Raw genomic sequence first — 20,535 nt, 5'->3', positions numbered from 1 at the left:
GTGCGGTGAATTTCATTTACCTGCTCATGACATAATATATCTAGTTGCTGAACCAGTTGGCCCTAAAGATTATACGTGCAATACTTAATAAATGGATGACAACGAGACGTGAAGTCAAGATCTTATATGTCCATTAATATTCTTATATATGTTTATTTAATTTAAAATTATCCATTGATATGCCTTTACGATATGATGGTTTGTTTCAACATATCAATCTTGACTTGTATGCTTCTTTGAGTCTTAAGTCCCTATTTGACCCCATTTTTGTAAAATTCATTTTTCCTAAATTTATTTCCGATCACATATTTCATAGGATTCAAAACTTTTATCAATTTTTAAATCGTACATTTCATCTATTTTTATCAAAATCTACTAAAAATATAATTTCTAGCTACGCCAAACAAGGACTAAGTGCTTGTTTGATAAACTTGGCTAAAATTTTATCAACTCTTCAATGGATCAAATTTTAACTTTATTTGGACATTTAATAAGATCCACAACTTTTATCAAAATCTGAATCAAACAACCCCTAAGACTTGAGTTGGGGTTCTCTGTATGGATTATAATTTGTAAAAGCATTTATTGAATTTGATCCTTACTAGCTAGAAGTTTAGAGTTGTCTAAGTTACAATTTAAGTGGAAGTACTTAATAACAAGTTACATTAACATGTCGACATAGTAACGTCATTCCTCCACGTGATCACAATGTCACCTTTCCATTTGAATTGTCGCCTAAGAATGCTAAGTATGATTGAGTTTGTGTTGATACTAAGCTTGACCATATCAATTCGTACACCCAAGTTATTTGATCACTTCTATGACGTATAGATCGAATGGTTAATCTCTAGATCATGTGGTTCCTTAGTTATGTGGCTAAATAAAGTGGTTGAGCTCCAATTCATCTACACCAATTTTTAGTTGGTAGAACGAATTAAAATTTATAGGAAGCACATTTTACTAACATCGGTGACTATCATTCATCTACAATATATCACACTCGGAAAAAAAAAGAAGGAAAATTTATTATTTGACTTTAAGAAGCTTACTTACCTTGATCGTCAAAATTTATTATGTTTAGGCTCCACATTGGTGTCACGGGAATAGTTCTCGAACATTTATGCCCGTTTGACCTCCATTAATTTTCATTCCATTACATTTCATTTTTCTCTCTCTTATTTTCAACTACACAATTTTCAATAAAATAGTTTTACGTGTAAATCGAAAACTTTTTCTTCTTTTTCAATTACTCATTTTTCAGAAAAACACTATTTTACCCATTTTCATTTCCACAAAATGGGGTCAAACGGGATAATTATTTTTGCCGAGTTTTCTCCCATGACCCAAGCCTCCAAGGCCACATGTTCAGCTCGTGGTCTTAATGTTCAAGTAAATGGTGGCTAAAAATAGTTGACACTTATGGGGCTTGCACGTTTTAATAGGATCGAGGAGACTATATGGTAATCAAAGCCCATATTGTAAAATTTAGGTAGAAATTTAATTTAAATTTATATAAATTAAAAAATGGTTTGTCCAAATAGGTTTCACATTCATTGAAAATAGTTGATGGAAATAATGAATTCGCCTTATACTCCGATGCTTAACTCAAAAAATATATTTGAAATCTGACCTCGACCATCTAACTTTGGGAGTTATATGATTAATTAACTTAAATATTAGTACACTAGTACTTATCAACTATATCGATATTAAAGTCATTTCACATAACTATAGAGTCACATGTATATTTGAATTGTTACATTACGCCTCTGTTTGACATTTATTAAATTAAAATATTTATTTTTTTCAAGCTCATTTTCAACCACATTCACACAATAAAATATTTTATATCGGAATTGAATGATTGAGCTCTAGCCCATTTATACTGTTTTTAGCCTTTGGAACTAATTGTTAGAATAATTCCAAATATGAGATTCACATTCGATTGTAAAATTTCACGGGTTAGATGTATAACTCACAATGACATTATGATTGGGTCAATTATGTTAAGTGATCAATTTGGACCGTTTTACACCTTACGGGCTTTATTTGATATAATGTGGTAATTTCGAGTATGTGAGTCGGGATTATGCATAAACCCTAATTAGGGTTTAAGTCGATAATGGGACGACAAAATAAATTCATTTATAAAGGCTATGTCTCATCTCCTCTCCATATGATTTTTATTGTCTTGCCCCATTGATGGTCAACACTTTTGTGAGGAGTAAGGAGGAGAAAATCTAGTTACTATTATAACTATTATTTATATCAACGATGGCTTCCGTAGGTATAAATTCCATTTATCAATTTATTGTTCTGTAATTTTTGTTCTTAACATGATTACAATTAAATTTAACACTAATATCCAATTTTCAATTATCAGATTTATAAAAATCATGACTACGAGAAACTTGGAGATTCTTAATTAAATTTATTACACGTCTTTTTATATAGCAATGAAATTGCAGGGCCAGAATGCAAAGGGATAATAATTTGACAGAACGAGAGAATATTTTATCTATTTTTTTTGCTTAGGATATTAAAACATCGATAAAAAGGCAAGTAAATGCTCAAAAAGTAAAGGCAAATTCCAGCAAAGGGCCAAAGGCAAATGAAAATCATTGCAGGAATTATATGGGACCCAGGCATCCTTTGATTAAATTTTGCCTTTTTAATAGCATTTTTGTGAATTGTTTATAAATTATTTACATTATGAATAGATAAAAAAAAAACTAGTGATAAATAAATGAATAGTATTTGATAATTTCTTGATAAACATGATATAAACTAAGCCTCTGTTTGAACCTCATTATTTAAAAATTTATTTTTTTCAAATTATTTTCAATAACATATTTTTTAATAAAATAATTTTATACATAAATGTAAATTTTTTTCAATTTTTTAACTACATATTCTTTTAAAAACGCACAATTACAAAAATTATTCTTGAAAAAATGGGGACAAACAAACCCCAAGAATTTCAAATTTTTGACTTGGGAAGGGACCTACACTGGCCACCACTGTCTTTATGGACTGAATTATATAAAGAGCACCTCACGTGGAGTCTGAACCAAGACTCTTTCCAACCACAATTAAATCAAAACACCTCATTTTTTATTTCGAAGAAGAAAAAAAAATAGAAAAAAGGAAAAATTAGAGCGGGATTCTCCACCATAGTATGACAGTGGCTCCTATACTTTTAAATGTGAGGTTTTGATTCCTTAACCATTTAACATAGTGCGATTATGTCTCTTCATGATCAAAATCAACAATATAGAAGTTAAAATCGCAAGATAATTCACGTAAGAATAGAAAAATATTAAGAGGTAAGACGATTTTGTCCTACAATTTTAGCTTATGTGAAAGTTTATCTACAACTAGAACATTCATATTGTCGATTTTCACAAATTTAAAAATAAATTAGAGGGTGATCAACATTTCATTTTTGAAGGGTGGAGAGTAGTTTCCACTCTACTATAAGTGTTGAGAAATTGAACTATAATTTCTTAAAAGAAAATTACAAATAAAAGTTCCTTCTTTTTGATGCATTTCAATCAGTGTTTTTCACTTTTCTTTTTCTAAAAAGAAATAAAAAAGAACACAAGAAAAGCACTTATTTTCTTTTCCTTTCTACTTATTTCTTATATTGCTTTTTAAAGCTCAGCCATATGATTTCCACTCATTATCTTTGTTGCTTAAAGCTTGTCTCCACCTTATCCTCTCTCTTTCTCTCTCTCTTCCATAACTCAAAGTGTGAAAGGAATTCCAAAGCACCGATCCACAGAAACAAAATCCGACCCACGTTGAATTAAATTAAGGGCCTATTACGATTTTGATAGAATTGAAAAGAGAGAGTGAAAGCTGCAATATTGGTTTGTTTTTTCTCGATCTTTCGCATAATTATCATGGAAGGAGGTGATGATCATCTTCACCACCAACGCCGCCACGATAACTTTCCGTTTCAATTTCTTGAGAAGAAAGAAGACGAGGTTAGTTGTTCCACCAGCTCCGCCGCGTATCCTACTCTAGGAATCTCCGGCGATGCCATAAACCCTAACGCCACAACTCGATCATTAACAACCACAACCTCTACGCTTGACATTTCCGCGGACCCATCGAAGAAGCCGCCAGTGAAACGAACATCGACAAAAGATCGCCACACGAAGGTCGATGGACGTGGGCGGCGCATCCGCATGCCCGCACTGTGTGCTGCTAGGGTTTTCCAGCTCACTCGAGAGCTTGGCCATAAGTCCGATGGAGAAACAATAGAATGGCTTCTTCAACAGGCGGAACCTGCTGTCATCGCCGCCACGGGTACCGGTACAATCCCGGCGAACTTCACTTCACTCAATATAAGTTTACGTAGTTCAGGTTCTAGCATGTCAATACCATCTCAGTTAAGATCTTCGTACTTCAATCCCAGCTTTTCGATGCCACAACGTCGAGGACTTCTTCCGGGCATCGGGTTGCCATCGGAGGGTTCGTTGGGAACTTTATTGAATTTTCAGGCTGCAAACCTAAACCCTAGTTCGATGCAGGCTAAGCAAGAAATTCGCGAAAATTCACTCGACTTAACCGAGACAGAGGAGAGTATAGGGCGAAAGCGTCGGGCGGAGCAAGAATTACAGCAAACGCAGCATTACCAGATGAACAATTATTTACTCCAGTCGAGTACAGGGGCGATGCAGTCGAGCCATGCTTCAGTTCCGGCCAATTTTTGGATGGTGGCCAATTCAAATAACCAAGTCATGGGTGGTGGGGAGCCAATATGGACATTTCCTTCTGTTAATAACAATAATGCCGCTGCTGCTTTGTACAGAGGGAGTATGTCTAGTGGACTACATTTTATGAACTTTCCAACTCCGGTAGCAGTGGTCCCGAGTCAACAAATAGGAGCGAATATTGGTGGTGGCGGCGGTGGCAGTAATGGCTTGGGAGAAGGACAATTGGCATTGTTAGCAGGGCTAAACTCGTATCGGCCAGTTAGTGTCATGTCGGAATCTCATGCAAGTGAACCCTCGCACCACGGTGGAGATGATCGGCACGACACAACGAGTCACCATTCATGAATAATCATGGATTCACATCCTCCCATTTGCATAATTAATGCGTGAAGTTTGATTAATTTGTTCTAAACTGAGTATTGCTCTCTTTTCTTTAATATTGAATGATTTTTTGTGTGATCAATTTGGAGGATTTAGTTAGGGTTTGGGAAAGCCCTTTTTTTTTTTTTTTTTTTTTTTTTTAATTTGGTGGTTTTATGAAAAGTCACATTTGGGCATTTTTTACTTCACACGATACCTTATTGTAAATGTGGTTCCATGATTGATGCACTACAGATGAATTCTTACTTGACTTGCAAAATGGTTTCTATTCTATAGCATTTTGGATTCCCTTTTTCCGTTCACCGATGATATGTTTAAGATTCGTTTGAAAAGATTGTTAAAAAATTAAAAATTAATTTAGAAATTGAGTACATTATTTTTGAAATTATTGAAATAATTTCCTGAAAGTGATTTATGTAATTAGTAGAGGGATAATTATATCCACACAATAATTTTTTATATTTGCACCACATTTTGTTACGAGAAATATTTTCAGTATTTGCTCAATTTGTTTTTATGTCCTCAACCTTTTTCTCGTCGCATTATCATTCTTAACCTTGAATTAATTAAAATATTTTGTCTCTAGTCTCGATTTTCATCCAAATATATATTCTACTAACGTGCATTGAAAAGATGGACAAATATTTTGTTTAACTTTTGTATTTGTTATTTGTTTCGATTATTTAAAAATATGAGAGTTAAATTTGTCTTGTTGGCCCTCATAATATTTATTTGGACGAAAATCGTCTCTATAAACAAGATGTAAAAATCAATAGAGGGCGACCGATAAAAAAATCTTTTTAAAAAATTGAAAAAAAAAGTTTAAAAATAAGAAAAATTTAGAGATATTCGTGTAATTAAAATATGGTATAGTTAACAAAAATTTTGGTGTAAATATATTTACGAGCTTTTAGGAAAAAAAAATAATTTAAGATGAATTTTTCATAAAACTCTTTTAGAAGAAGCAAAAAATTATAAATAAAATTAAAAGTAAGATAAATCAAAGGATCACCTTAATATGTTGTCTCGACTTAGTTGGACTTTGTCCTTGCGAGGTCCTTCCAGGAGGAGAAATCCTCGTGTTAGTAATTCCCTTAATTAAGCTCTTGTTTGAGTCACATTATTTTGACAAGAATGTATTTTTGAATAGTGTATTGATGGAAAATATCTGGTTAAAAAATAAGAATTTTTTTTGAATTTGTATGTAATATTATTTTATTGAAAAATGTATCGTTGAAATGATATCAAATTACTGTTTAAAAAAAAAAATAAAAAAAAAATATATATATATATATATATATATATTTTAAATGTGGATCAAACACACCTTAAGCAATGTACAGAATTATTTGTCATTGAAAAACAAGATGTGTAATAGTCGAAGGCATAGCTGGCGCCATGAAGATCAGTGGTGGGTACTTATTGGCCCTATTAGGTATGGCCCACAATGACTTCAATCTCAACCGTGCATTTATGAGGACCCATCTGTCAATGGGGTCACTGAATGATTACTAATCGGTTGAAAGAAACATGTAGAATCTGAATTAGTTGCATTGCCACGTATTGTAATAATTATTTATTCCAAATTTAGACAAGTAATTATTTTTTTATATCAAATGAAGTTTTCTTGTTCAAACTCAGATAAATAATTTAATGTTATGTGTTAATTACGTTTTGCCCTTATTTGGGTTCCAATAAATATGATTTTTTGAGGAAAAATGTATTTTAAAATAAGAATATTTTAAAGAATGTGTAGTTAAAAAATAAAAATGAATTTTGAATTTACATGTAATATTATTTTATTAAAAAATATGTGATTGATAATAAAAAAGAGAAAATATTTTTTGACAAAAATGGAACCCAAACTTGAATTTGTGTGCAATAATTATTTTATTTTCAGTCTTCGATAGAGAAAATGTTAGGACCTGTTTGATATTGATTATGAGAATTACTTTTTTATCTTTAGAGAAAAGTGAGTTTCATCTGTGAGTGAAGAAATAAAAAACAATGGATGGAATAATGAAATAACGATCAAAAAATTAATTTTTTTTGAGAAAAAAATTGCTACCAAACTGGGCTTGATATATATCTTTTACTTCCTCTTTTTCTGCTTATAAAGATGTCGATAGAGTCGGCTTATTGACCGACTGATACGAGGTCTAGATTGAATACTGTATATTTTATTTAGGAAGAAATCTTGTGAGTTCAAATTTTCATTAATTTATTTATTGACGAAATTTCAACAATAAATTAAATTTATAGAAATATCTGTATTTTTAATATTACTCATTCAAAGTTTGTTTATAATTTTAAATTATTTCAATTTTTATTTAACACCTACAATTCTAATTTATAATTTTATTATTTTATTTAACAATAAAGGTTCTACAGGTAAATTAAATTTTATCAATCACTTCCTGTTCCTATCACGATTTCAGCTGCCCTGTCTCCTGCTGGGGGATTGGCATTGAATTCAGCCACAGCTTGACCACTTGATTGGAGGAGTGAACCAGCAACTCAATCCTTGATTCCAGTAGACTTGCTTGAAGGTATCCTATTGTGCCCTTCCTTTCGCCGGTTTATTCCTTCCTCGAGCAGAGTAGCAATGTGGCCTGGGGCTAAGATAACTCAAGTGGGAGAGCCGTGTTATGGGTGACCTTATTGCCCGGTTCAGAGAGCACTTCTGAGCTGGAATACGTTCTATTAACCAATAATATTTATGTAATTAATATTTTTGTTACTTATTAAGAGTAATAATTTTCATCGATAATTTAATTTTTCAAAATGAGTTTAAGTTTTTACTAACAGAAAATCCTCGCTTGAAGATTTTGTTGGTAAATCTCTTCTTAATAAAAAATTTTAAGCCTTATTTAAATATGGAGTCTTAGGTGGTTTGATCATCACTTGCCTAAAGCTTGAGCGACTCTGAATTTATTCCATTTATTCAACGGATCGATAGTGCTAATTGTTATTGTGGAGCAAATGTTAAAGGTTCCAGAGGTGTACGTGAATTGTGAATAAATGAGTATCCGTTAACTAACACAACTTATAGTGTGTATATTTGTTACGTTGGACAAGATAAGCAAATAAAACATATAAATACTTTTTAGAATATCATCTATCCTAATTCAGATCCAATTTGTCAAAACATATCGAGTCATTAACCTTTTATATGATCAATTGATTCATCATAAAGCAAGAAAGTTTTTGTCTTCGACAACAAATCCATCTATAGCTATTCATCTGTTTCTCCAGCAAAATTATGGCTGTCCATTACCATGGGGGCAACAAGTATTCAACTATACGAAAACAGATGAGCGAGTACGTTTGATAGGGATTAAAATTATATTTTACAGTATATTGTGATAGAAGTCTTTAAAATGTGTTGTTGAAAGATCGTTGGACCCATGAAAGATGTGATTAATATTGATTGTTTGACTTTGACTTATATTAAAATCAAATTTTAACCCGTACCAAACGACTCCAGTCTGAAAAAATATATGTGGTGAAATCTTCAACAAGGTCATCTTCAAGGGGCCAGGGTGCAAAGAACATGAGTGAGGTTATCTCACGCCTTACTAACAGTCGCAGTGTGGGGGTTCGATTCCTGAGACATGGAATTGGACTCCTTGTAGGCGCAGTGTACATGCAGCTCTTGTTCCCTGACCTGATTGGACATATCTCGCGATTTACCTCACTCACAAAACTGTAGGGACGGGACGATGGGAGCCCTCAAAATTGAGGTTCAACCTTTTTTTATTTTTTATCTTCAAGGGGATAGGGATCCAATTTACCTGTTTGTTGTCCTACCATCATAATATTGGTGCAGAAAAATATCATATGGTCGTACCAAAATGGCACATGGGTTGAAACTTAGTGGTACATTCAATGGTCCCATGTCATCAAATCTTGTGACCTGAAAATGGAAATTTGTCGTGTTTTTAAGAGAATCAAACAAGTCGGCATCTAATTAGGGGGCAAAATATTGATGAATCCTACTATAAGTCCATTGCACGTACAATTTTGGCTACGTTAATCCTAATTGAGTATTTTGATTAATAGTAGCTCTAATGTCTGTTTCATTGCAAAGGCCTGCAAAGACCCCACACTTCTGCACCTCAGTCCATTAATAGGACAACTAAGCAAAATGTGTTCATTTAAAATAAAAAAATTTTGCGGTTAAAGTTGAAAATGAATAGTTATTTTCTTTTAAAGTGACAATTTCAGCAATGTTGAAATAGTTACCTGTCACTGGTGTTCTATAGGGCATGAAAATAAATTGTTGAAGCATGAGGCATTTTCTAAACGTTCTATATATAAATAAGACGTGAAAAAGACGGTCAACTCCTCTTTTAACCGTCTAATGCTGACTTAAGTATTAAAAATGGGTGTTCTTTTATTTTTAAGTTTCATTAAAAACTTAATTTTTCACCTCACGACCGACTTGCAAGCCAGCTCTTGTGAGCCGGATGGCGACTCGAATGAAAAAAAATTGCCATCTTGGCTTGCCACATGACTCGCCTTTAAAGCAAGTTTCGCCAACTACTCCCATTTGACATTCCTGACTCCATTTCTAAAATGAAAAAGAATAGTTATGATGACTCTATTAAAATTCTAGATTTCTTCCCTAGTAAACCAAAGATTTCTTATTCGAGAAATGGTGCTCAAAATGAATGTGGGATCCATGCAACACATGAAGTCAAAAGAGATAACGGTAATGCAGATGAGACATCAAAATCCCCCCATAGGTATCTATCACAGAGCAAATGTAAAATAGAAGATGGGATATTGGAAAGTAAAATAGAGAACTTGAATGCATCAAGTTACACCCGGTAAATTTTGCTTACTATCTATTTTTGCTACTTTTAGAAATCTCCTTATCCGTGAATTGGTAAAAATATAGTTGAAAGCTGATTGTCCTTTTCCATTGAGAGTCATGCTATACATGTTAAAGGAAAACTGCCTAAAAATCCTTCATTTACGGTCGCTAAGAAACCATGCACTCTGTTTATGCGATGACAAGTCTCTGAAATCGAGTTTACAATGTCATATGTATAGCATTCACGTTGACCCGGAGTGATCCATTGTTTCTTATTTTTGAAGTATATTACTGAGCATCTTCCCAAGTGGTCCATGACTTTTTGGACTTCAAGACCCTAACAGTAAGTAGTGATTGGTCGTGTCATTTAAAGCATAAGACGTACGGAGAACTTTAAAACTGTGAATGTTGGCCAGTTGTTACGGAAAAAAATTCGAGGTGGGAGATAAGATGGTATTTCTCTATAGGTGAATTAATGAGGTCAATTGTGTAATTGAAGAAGCCAATCGACGTTGACGGACTTTCATGGTTAAGGGAGTTTGTTAGCAAGGAAATTCATAGAAATGAATAAAAACACCCTTAGAAGAATGCTGCTATGACTCAAATCATTATTTTCTGATATACAAGATATCCAAGAAGCGCACAAGTTCACCAAAACAAGGGGGCGGCTTTATCTAAAAAAATCAAAAGCGCAAATGTACTGAAGACAAAAATGTAAACTAGTGCGTCTTTATCTAAACAAATCAAAATATCAGATGAAAAATTCACAATTAAGCGGTTAAATATCATCAATTTTAAAACTAAGAAAAAATGTTTCAAATTTCGAAAATTAGATATTTATTAAAATTTATTTATGATTTAATTAATTAATTATATATTTTATTAATTAATATATTGAGGTCGCAGATCTATACAATTTGATCACAAATTAACAATTTAATTAGTCACATATTATTTTTGATCACATGTTAGAATTTTTATATGTCACAAATTATTTTACGATCATAATTCAAAAATTTTATTGATCACAATTTGTTAATTGGTTACAATAAAAAATTTATAAGTCGTAATTTTTATTGATCAATAATTATAAATATTATAAGTCACAACTTATTATACAGTAACGAATTATCAAATTATCGATTACAAATTAACAATTTTTTATATCACACATTATTTTTTGGTCGTTATTTATCTTTTTATTGACCACATATTCACTAATTTAATATTCATAGTCAATCAAATAATCTGTGACAACAATCAACACTTACGACCACTATCTCATCACTATCTCCAGTAGCACAACCACCACAGTTGTCGACAGCAATACCACCACCACCACCACCACCACCTCAAACAAATTACTACATCGCAGAAAAAACATCACAACATTATCACGCCAGATCTGCCACCACCCCAATAAACCCATTGCCAGCAACATCTTACTATCACCACTACAAACCATTGCCACAACCACTATGCCATCGCCATAATATGGAAATTGCCGCACCACCATTTCAACAACCCAATGTCTCACAGCCATCAACCATCTGTACCACTGCATCGCAATCGTCAGCTTCATCGCCACACTGACATTGCCAAATCTACCTACCATCACCGCAACCACGCAAATCTGTCGTCACTACCCAAAAATTATCGCAACCACGCCACGCCACGATCACACTAACACCACACCATGGCAGACCAATCACATGATACTCTATCATTTGTCAGTTTAAAATATAATCAATTTTTTAGTTCAATTTTTTTCCTTCGTATCATTTTGGATAACTACTTATAGTACGAGTAGCAAAATCCCTTTGCCAAACACGGGAGAAAAAGTAAAAAATTTGTATGTGCATCGTTCAACCCATCTTCCAAATTTACATTTCGATCTTGAATTGAGGATCACGTGAAATGACTCGTGTTATTCAGGTGGACATCTTTCAATTCACGAGGATCAATTAGCAGGAGAAAATAAAATCATGGCCGTCTTGGTTAGAGATTATTAATGCAGAATTTTTGTACCGGAACTGATGGCGATGGGGATTCATAAAAACTAGTGGTCTCGCTCTGTAAAAGTTACCGCAATCTGGTTCATCCGTGCAGTTACTTTTTGCTGTCTCTTTCAAATGGTTCTCCGTAACTCTTAACTTTTCCCCAATCTATTACTGTTTCAGGTAGTTGACAGATTTATTTTATTGATTTCCGTCTTTTTTTAGTTCATTATCTGTTGGGTTTGCAGTGATTTGTGAACGTATTTCGCGAATTTATGCTATTTTGAGTTGACCGTTTGTTTAATTAAGTATTGGGCTTTGCAGTGAATTGTGAACGGATTTATTAAGCTTATGCTAATTTGAGTTAACGGTTTGTTTGATTATTTGGTTGTTACGGTTTGGGTATATAAATATTTTCTTTTTAAGAGGCTGATTAAATGACTTCAAAAAGTTTAGCGAGTGCTTGGTGCCCATAAAAAAATGAAAAAAATTACAGGGTTAAGTGATCTGAGTCAAGCTGAAACAAGCTTTACTCCATCACTAATTAAAAACTCAAGCTAAGTCGAGCTTTACAGTCGCGTCTTTCAGTTGGTTTATCTTTCAATGAGAGTTTGCTTATTTGCAGTCCGAGTTGAACTATTACTTCTGGAGTTAAAAAAAATTTAATTATCTTTGGATCACTTTTCTGAATTAGTTTTTCTCGTATCAGTGAGTATAATCTAACAAACATAACCTTTCCACGTCGAGACAAGCATAAGTAGCTCCTGTAGTTCTGTAGTTGGTCTCAGGGGTAATCCTCAAAAGTTGATAGACTTGCTGAAGTCCAAGTGAAAGTGGGGATTTTTATTTTTTATGCCGACATAGAATATTATTGAACCCATAATGATTACCGTATTTGGCAGTGTGGAATTGTAGCCTTAGAATTGTGATTAGATGAATTTCATATTTGAATTGGATTTAACCAACTTCAATTCCAACCCGCAAAACTCCATGCAACTGAATGTAGACGTGCTGTAGGCAAAGTTTTATCCCTTCTAATAACCGGTGAGAGTTATAAGTAACCATCAACCAGTCTGACTTGGAAATATGGAAGCTCTCATCTATTTATGGATCATTCTCGGGCTAGATTGAAAGGTTGTTTTTTACCTTGTTTCAATAATTTATTTGCCAAATGCAAAGCTAGGCAGTTCAGGATTCTTGTTCCATAGTTACTTCATTATATGTAAAAGGACTCTAAGTGGATTACAAATTTCAAAGAGAATGAGTAAGTAGCATTTGTGTTTGCAAAAGAGTCGTCCATTTCAAATGCTGAGCGGAGGTAAAGACTATATGCAAAAATGGCAACAGATTTGGATGAGAATGTAGCTGTTTTTCTTAAACAAGGAGAAACTTCTTAGTCTTTATCACTGTCAGATCTTTTTACTCCGAAGGATGGAACTGTAACTATAACGCCCGCTCTCAAGGTAAATATTAAAATTTGAGTAACTTTAGGCATTTTCAATGTAATGTCGGCGTAATTTTTTGGCTGGAGAATGAATGGTTTCCTGTCCTGTGTAGGCTGCAATTCCTCCAATGCCAGCAAATGTCTTGTATTTGAGGCCAGAGTACTCTGTTCCAATCTCATGAGTTTTATTTCAGGTTCATGTCTTCATCAAGTGCCGTGTCTTATAAAAGAAACAAGACAGCCTTTGTTTGCTTGAAGCAAGGAGAAACTGATGTCTTTAGTTGGGTTTTCATATGTGGATGTTTGTTTTTTCTCCATTAGCGTGCCTGTTTTGCAACGGGTGAAGGTGGGTGGTTGCGCAATGGAAGCTGAATACATAAAAGAATTTAATCTAGGTTATCCCTAATTAAGGTTTTGGATTTTAAGATTATAATTCGGTTGTTTGAATATGTCTGTTGAGTGAACTTGAATTCGCGGTTTACTAAAAACCTGAAGCCCTTAGGGTGTGTCAAACTCAATGGTTTTCTGTTTGAATGCCTCTTCATTTGAGAGTTCCTTTCGTTAAATAGGTAGAATTTTGCTAATTACAAGGCTTAGAATCACTTATTACATCATTACATGGCTGAGAATCAGCCATTACATAAGTCATGCTAACTAACTATGGTATATACACTAATCACAGAATATCATGCCACAATTATCCTGCTAACACCCCCCTAAAATTGATACTGGTCGATCAAGAAGCATTAATTTGCTAACAAGAAATTGATGACGTTGTCGGCTCATGGCCTTTGTAAAAATATCAGCTATCTGAAGGGACGTGGAAATATGGGGAAGAGAAATTACACGGGTGTCCAAGGCCTCTCGAATAGAATGACAATCCACTTCAATATGTTTTGTACGCTCATCGTAAACAGGGTTAGCAGCAATCTGAAGGGCACTCGTGTTATCAGCATGGAGAGGCGTAGGAGTGGATTGAGGAAAATCAAGTTTAGCCAAAAGGCCACGAAGCCAAATAATCTCGAAACAGGCAAGAGTCATCGCCCGATATTCAGATTCGGTAGATGACTTAGAAACCGGATCTTGTTTCTTGCTTTTCCAAGAGATTAGAGGATCACCAAGAAACATACACCAACCCGTAACAGATCGTCTAGTGTCAGAACAGTCGGCCCAATCGGCATCACTAAAAGTGATAAGACAAATAGGAGAGCCGACAAAAAAAAGAATCCACGACTAGATGTACCTCGAAGATAGCAAATGATACGCTGAACAGCATCAAGATGAAGATGACATGAAGTGTGCGTAAACTGGCTAACCTGCTGGACCGCAAAGGAAATATCAGGTGGAGTAATGGTCAAATAATTCAAACTGCCCACCAATTGACGAAACACAGTAGGATTAGATAAAAGATCACCTTCCTCACTATGATACTTTGTATTTACTTCTAGAGGAATACCCAAGGTAGATGAATCCTGAAGACCTGCCAACTTAATCAAATCTTGTGTGTATTTATGTTGATTCAAGAAAATACCAGAGGAATCATTGTGAACTTCTAACCCTAAGAAGTATGTAAGAGATTCAAGATCCTTCATATGAAACGTGGTCTGAAATGCTGCTGTAGACGGGTAATTAAAGCAGAATTCGTCCCAGTAATAACAATATCATCAACATAGACAAGAAAAAGAACAATACTAGTGGAACTTTTGCAAAGGAACAAGGAAGAGTCATACTGGTTCTGTTGAAATGAAAAGTGAAGCAATGAAGATCGAAATTTGTCAAACCATGCTCGTGGGGCTTGTTTCAATCCGTATAATGAGCGCTTCAACTTACACACGTTTGAGGAAGAGGTGGTGGCCAGACTAGGAGGCAGTGTCATGTAAACCTCATCTTTGAGATCTCTATGGAGAAAGGCATTTTTGATATTCATTTGATGAAGCGGCCAACCTTAAGAAGCAGCAATAGTAATAATCGTCCGCACTATGGTTATCTTAGCTACCGGAGCAAAAGTCTCCTCATAATCCACACCATACTTCTGTTTGTTACCTAGAGCAACCAACCGTGCCTTATATCGATCCAGAGTCCCATCAGAGCGTAGTTTGATTGAATAAACCCTCTTACAACCAATGACTTTTAACGTTCTCCGGACAAGGTACAACATCCCAAAGTGTCATTGTCCTTGAGTGCTCAAAGTTCATCTGCCATCGCCTCCCGCCAACATTCATGTTTTATTGCCTCAAAGTACCATGTACGTATGGGAATGGATGACAAAGTAGTATGAAGAGATGTATAAGAAAATCCATACCTATTAGGAGGACGATAAATTCTGGTAGACCGGCGAAGATTAGTGTCTGAATCTAGCTCATTCGTGGAGGGCAATGTTAGAGCAGCCTCAGATGGCGGGTCAGGCTCACAGGGGGGCAAAGTTGAGCGTCGTCGTTCATTTACGAATCCAAGCTTGAATCGTTCAAGAGTAGAAGACAACTCATCAAAGTGTAAAAGTGCATATATCTTCGGTAAAGGCTCACCATGAGTGGGAAGGAAGTATTGATTTTCAAAGAAGACCATATGACGAGAGATACGAAATTTATTAGAGTATGGATCATAGTGAACATAGCCTTTATGAGAAACACTATAGCCCATAAATGCACATTTAATAGATTGAGCAGAAAATTTGTTTCAATCATGAGGAGGTAAATGAACAAAGCAAACACAATCAAATGTATGCATGCCAAGGTAGTTAGGATGCTGATGATGCAGGCGATAATAAGGATTTTCAAACTTTTCGGGACACTGGAAGGCAATCGATTAATTAAATAGACTACCGTAGACGAAAGAATTCTACTTGTTCCTTTGTAAATTCTTGAGAAGTCATTCCATCATAAATGAGAAATTGTGGGCCAGAACGAGATTGATGTTGACCATAGGTAGATGACTGGGCTGATCGATTTTTGTTAGCTTGCTTGCCATTTTTTAGCCCTGGCTTCCCATTCAATTTCCAGCAAGTGTCACAGTTATGCCATGGTCTGTTACAAAAATCCACCACCTTTTATCATCTTTTCATGCAGCTTTCATAGCAAAATCAGTCACTTTAGAGACCAGAGTTGAGTTTTCAATAGAAGGTGATGTTTTCCCCATCATAACAACTCTTCGACTTTCTTCCTTGCGAATTTATCCAAACACTTTGTGAAAGGAAGGTAATGGTTCACGCCCTAAATTTCTCCCACGGGCTTCATCTAGTTCTGAATTCAGCCCAGCACGAAATTCGAATATTCTCTCTTTTTTAAGCATTTTACTATACAAAGAACTATCATGAGGACACTTCAATTCAGCCTCGCAATATTGGTCTAATTCTTGCCAAAAATCAAAATACTGTAATACTTAGTAAAAGTATGAATACGCTGTTTCAAATCACAAATTTTTTACTTCATCTCATAGAGTTGAGCAGAATTTCCAAGGTCAGAGAAAGTCTCTGCAACAGCATCCCAGATTTCTTTTGCTGTAGAGAGAAACATGTATGTCCGACCTATCTCCACCTCCATCGAGTTCACAAGCCAAGCCATGATCATTGCATTCTCAGCCTCCCATTGTTGAAAACTTGCATTGTCTTCCTCAGGTATTTTTGTGGAGCTGCTAATATAGCCAAATTTACCTTTCCCTGTATAAACATCTTAACTGATTGTGACCATTGAAGATAATTTTGGCAATTCAGCTTATGGGATGTAATTTGGAGGGAAAGATTGTCGTGAACTGACTGGTGGACAGGCTTTTGAAATGTTTCAGTAGTATGTCTAGATGAACCCATCTTGAGATCCCTCTGACATGGTGTAAACTGGAACCTTTCAAAAACAATGAAACTGTAATAATCCTTAAATCAGAGAACTCTGATACAAAGTAGAAAAACAAGATAACAGGAGAATGATTCTCTATATTTTTCAATTAATTTCAAAAATATACAGACTCTTTAAATAAGTAAATACAGAAACTAGAGACTTTAAATATTAGGCTACAGTCACAACCACCCAGTTATAGTAGATAAGTTACAACTTATCTAGGATTCCTATGAGGATTAAATCATTTGAAACCAACTTAAGATAATGTGGAATTGGAAACAACTCTAGAAAATAGCTAATACTATTAACTTCCAATACACGTTGTAATGACATTAGTAAGATTCTGGCCTTAGACTTTGACTTCTATTTGATAACATTTGGGCTTCTTTTACCCTTCATCGAGGTTCTTCCTGAGGTTACCTCTTGAAGTCTAAAAGCTTGCATCACCAAGCCTAAAAGTTGTCTTGTTCTCTTTATGTGATTTTTTGTTGCTTGGTTTATGTGTTAAAATCAATGTTATTCAGTTCATCGAGGAAAATTGAATATCCCTATCTAAAATCTGGATTGCCCACGATTAGATGGGTAGCATTACATGTTAGATTCCTCGATAGAAGTTAAACGAGTCGCAGTTTTCAACAATTTCCATGAGTTTTTTGGTTCAATATCTTCTAATCTTGCAGTGGTTTTCTGCTACACTATGATGAGGCAATGCTCCACACTTCCTTTGCAAGGCTTCTTGTCACCCTAACAAGTTACTGTGGTATAGCTCAGAGTACTGTGTGATCTGTGTCAGGAGATATCTTGCCACACACTCACATGTATAGTAGCTTGCCTTGTATTTCTCATTTACGCCTATACCCAAATGGCCAATTGACATAACTCATGCCATAGATGATTTGATTGTTGTAGATGCACACACTTGGTTGTTGCAATTTTCTGCATTTCCTTGATTGCCAAGTTTGTAGCCTGGCACACCAAATGACCGAAGTTGATGTGGATGATTCCCTTTGATAACATAAAACTTCAATTTGCTTTTTCTGTTTCAATTTATTAATCCATCGTTGCTAATTGTTTTCCATTTTGTTTTTGTATAGGAGCGAAATAATAGTTCAGCACTCCAAATTTTTCATGAGCTTGTAAGAGAACTGAATAACGAAATTTGTGGACATTAGGTAGTTATCTATTTGGGGTTTCTACGATGCATTTCATTCTATTTGGACTAGAGTTTCAAACCAAGACGTCTCTTCAATTTTTTCTGATAAACATTTTCTTTATGATAATATTGTTGCTGATTTCCCTGGTTTCAAGTTCAATTTTAGATTTTTATCTCATTCACATCGAGTGAATGTGTTTAAGATGTGTAGCTTTTTCATCTTTCATGTTGCTTAGGCTTCAGTCTTGGAGCTCTGGTGCGCGGAGGAGTACGATTTGCTGGCGCTTGCACTGAATGGAAGAATGAAGATTACCAAGTTCCAAGTTTGCTGTTCAAAAGCTTAAAGATCCGACTTTTACTGAATCCTTGGGAAGATATTGGGTTCTCTTACTTGGATGACCAAGTGGGATTCCCTCTTCTTCCTTGAGTTTTATGTTCAGGTTTCCATTAGGAACAATATGAATCTCATAGCCAAACCAAAAAGTTATTACATACTGTGATGTTCATTTAGTATATAGTTTTATTTTATTTAAATGCTTCAGTTTTAGAGGTACTGGGACAGTTGGACTAGCTTTTGAAAGTATTCGTGACACATAAAATAGACAATAAATAAATATTTAATATTATCCGTACATTTTCCCATTTAACTTGCTTCTTGTTAACAGAAGTTGGTAATATTATATTTCACAGTTATATTTAGAAAATTTAATAATTAAGTATTACTTTGAGAAAGCACGATCCAATAGTTGCTACTTTGTGACAGCGTAATCATGGCTTGTATGATAATACAATTTATTGAGCATTCAAAAGAGATTGTAAATTTTTATTTGTCATCATCAATTAAGATAAGCAAAATGCGTTTGCATTAAAAAAAAATATTTTATATTTAATGGTTTTCTATTTTGGATAAGATGTGATGTTAATAGTATCGTGAATTCATGTATTATATTAAGAAATTGGATATTTAATTATACAAATTGGCGATTGTATGGAGAAACAAAGAAAGTGGTTTTTTGTTCAAAAAATTATGTTAGCGTGTTTTAGGACGAGGAAGAATACTTGGTCCAAATTTTGTATTTATTGTTATTTTAACTTATTTAAAAATATGATAGATAACTGTCTTTCTCTCTTTCTCTTAACGGATTTTTTGGACAATTTTTGTCATTAAGAATAAGATGTGTTAATTAATAATAATAATTATTATTATGAACATTTTATGCGATTATAACGTAGTGGAAATATATTTAGCAAACATAAAATTTTGAAACATTGAAATTGTCAATAATGTCAATGTGATTAGTTTCCTGATAACTCTCCACTTCTAAATCGATTCAACAAAAAAAATTAAATTAATATATGTAAGTCAAATTCAATAATTAATTTGAACAACATATTTTATGGGATTCAAAACTTTTTAATCATGCATCACATCAACTTTTATTAAGAGCTTGTTTGGTATAGTTTGAAAGCTAATTAAAATTATTTTTTTGACCGTTATTTCACTATTTCAGACTCATTTTTGAATTCTTTTTTCACAAGTAGGATCCACTTTACCTTTAACGATCAAAACATTAATTATCAAAATCCCTATCCAACAAGCACTAAAATTTATTAAAACAAATGATTCTTGTTACGCCCCTAACTGAACCCACATCAGGCGCGAGGTATGGAACTCTCATACGAACTGGTTCCACTTCGAAAAGTCCACCATCACGTAAGTCGAGGTGTGGAACGCTCATACGAAGTGGTTCCAATTGAGATGATCTGCTATCACACTACGAGGCATAGATAATTCTGGAAAACTGACTGAAGCGTCCTACCCCTTGAATTCGAGGTGAAATGATCCCTTTGGACCTTGGTCTGAGGATCCGCCGTCGATTTCAGAATGAGATCTTTGTTAGGATCGTTTTTGCCCCAAGGTTTAAAGTGATTTGACGTCTCCATGAGGCTAGTTGATGTGACCTATCAACTTTATGTCAACTCAATTCGGGAGAAGTAACTACCAGCTCACTCTACAGACTCGGCTGATTGACGCATATGAGCAGACGTCTCATACCTTTCAGATGTATACATATGTCTCACATCCAACAGCTCTCCTCACCTATAAATACCCAAGGCTTGGCAAGAGGCAAAGATAATGAAACTCTTCCTATTTAGCACTCCATAATAAGCAAATATATATTTTCC

At 34.4% G+C, this 20,535-nt stretch overlaps 1 protein-coding gene and 1 long non-coding RNA gene across 3 annotated transcripts; both read left to right on the top strand.

The window, feature by feature from the left end:
• Nucleotides 1-3,668: 3,668 nt before the first annotated feature.
• Nucleotides 3,669-5,333, top strand: LOC111371312 (transcription factor TCP14-like). The gene has a single exon (XM_022993220.1). It carries the CDS (start codon nucleotides 3,906-3,908, stop codon nucleotides 5,067-5,069), a length of 1,164 nt encoding a protein of 387 aa, XP_022848988.1. The 5' UTR covers nucleotides 3,669-3,905; the 3' UTR covers nucleotides 5,070-5,333.
• A 6,361-nt stretch (nucleotides 5,334-11,694) lies between these two features.
• On the top strand, nucleotides 11,695-18,995 carry LOC111371311. Of its 2 annotated transcripts, XR_002698552.1 has the most exons (4): nucleotides 11,695-12,104; nucleotides 17,876-18,013; nucleotides 18,290-18,367; nucleotides 18,585-18,995. It is a non-coding gene; the product is annotated as an uncharacterized LOC111371311 (long non-coding RNA). The 2 variants fall into 2 exon arrangements; XR_002698551.1 differs by lacking the exon at nucleotides 17,876-18,013 and having other exon boundaries at nucleotides 11,724-12,104.
• Nucleotides 18,996-20,535: the final 1,540 nt, after the last annotated feature.

This window comes from Olea europaea, chromosome 22 (genome assembly GCF_002742605.1).
Source record: "Olea europaea var. sylvestris chromosome 22, O_europaea_v1, whole genome shotgun sequence".
Lineage (NCBI taxonomy): Eukaryota > Viridiplantae > Streptophyta > Magnoliopsida > Lamiales > Oleaceae > Olea > Olea europaea.
Note: the sequence above shows the minus strand (reverse complement) of the source record. Positions and strands in the feature narration are given on the sequence as shown.

Bases quoted from the DNA above. Each gene is read 5' to 3' on its own strand.
- LOC111371312 (XM_022993220.1), top strand. From the start codon at position 3,906: ATGGAAGGAGGTGATGATCATCTTCACCACCAACGCCGCCACGATAAC.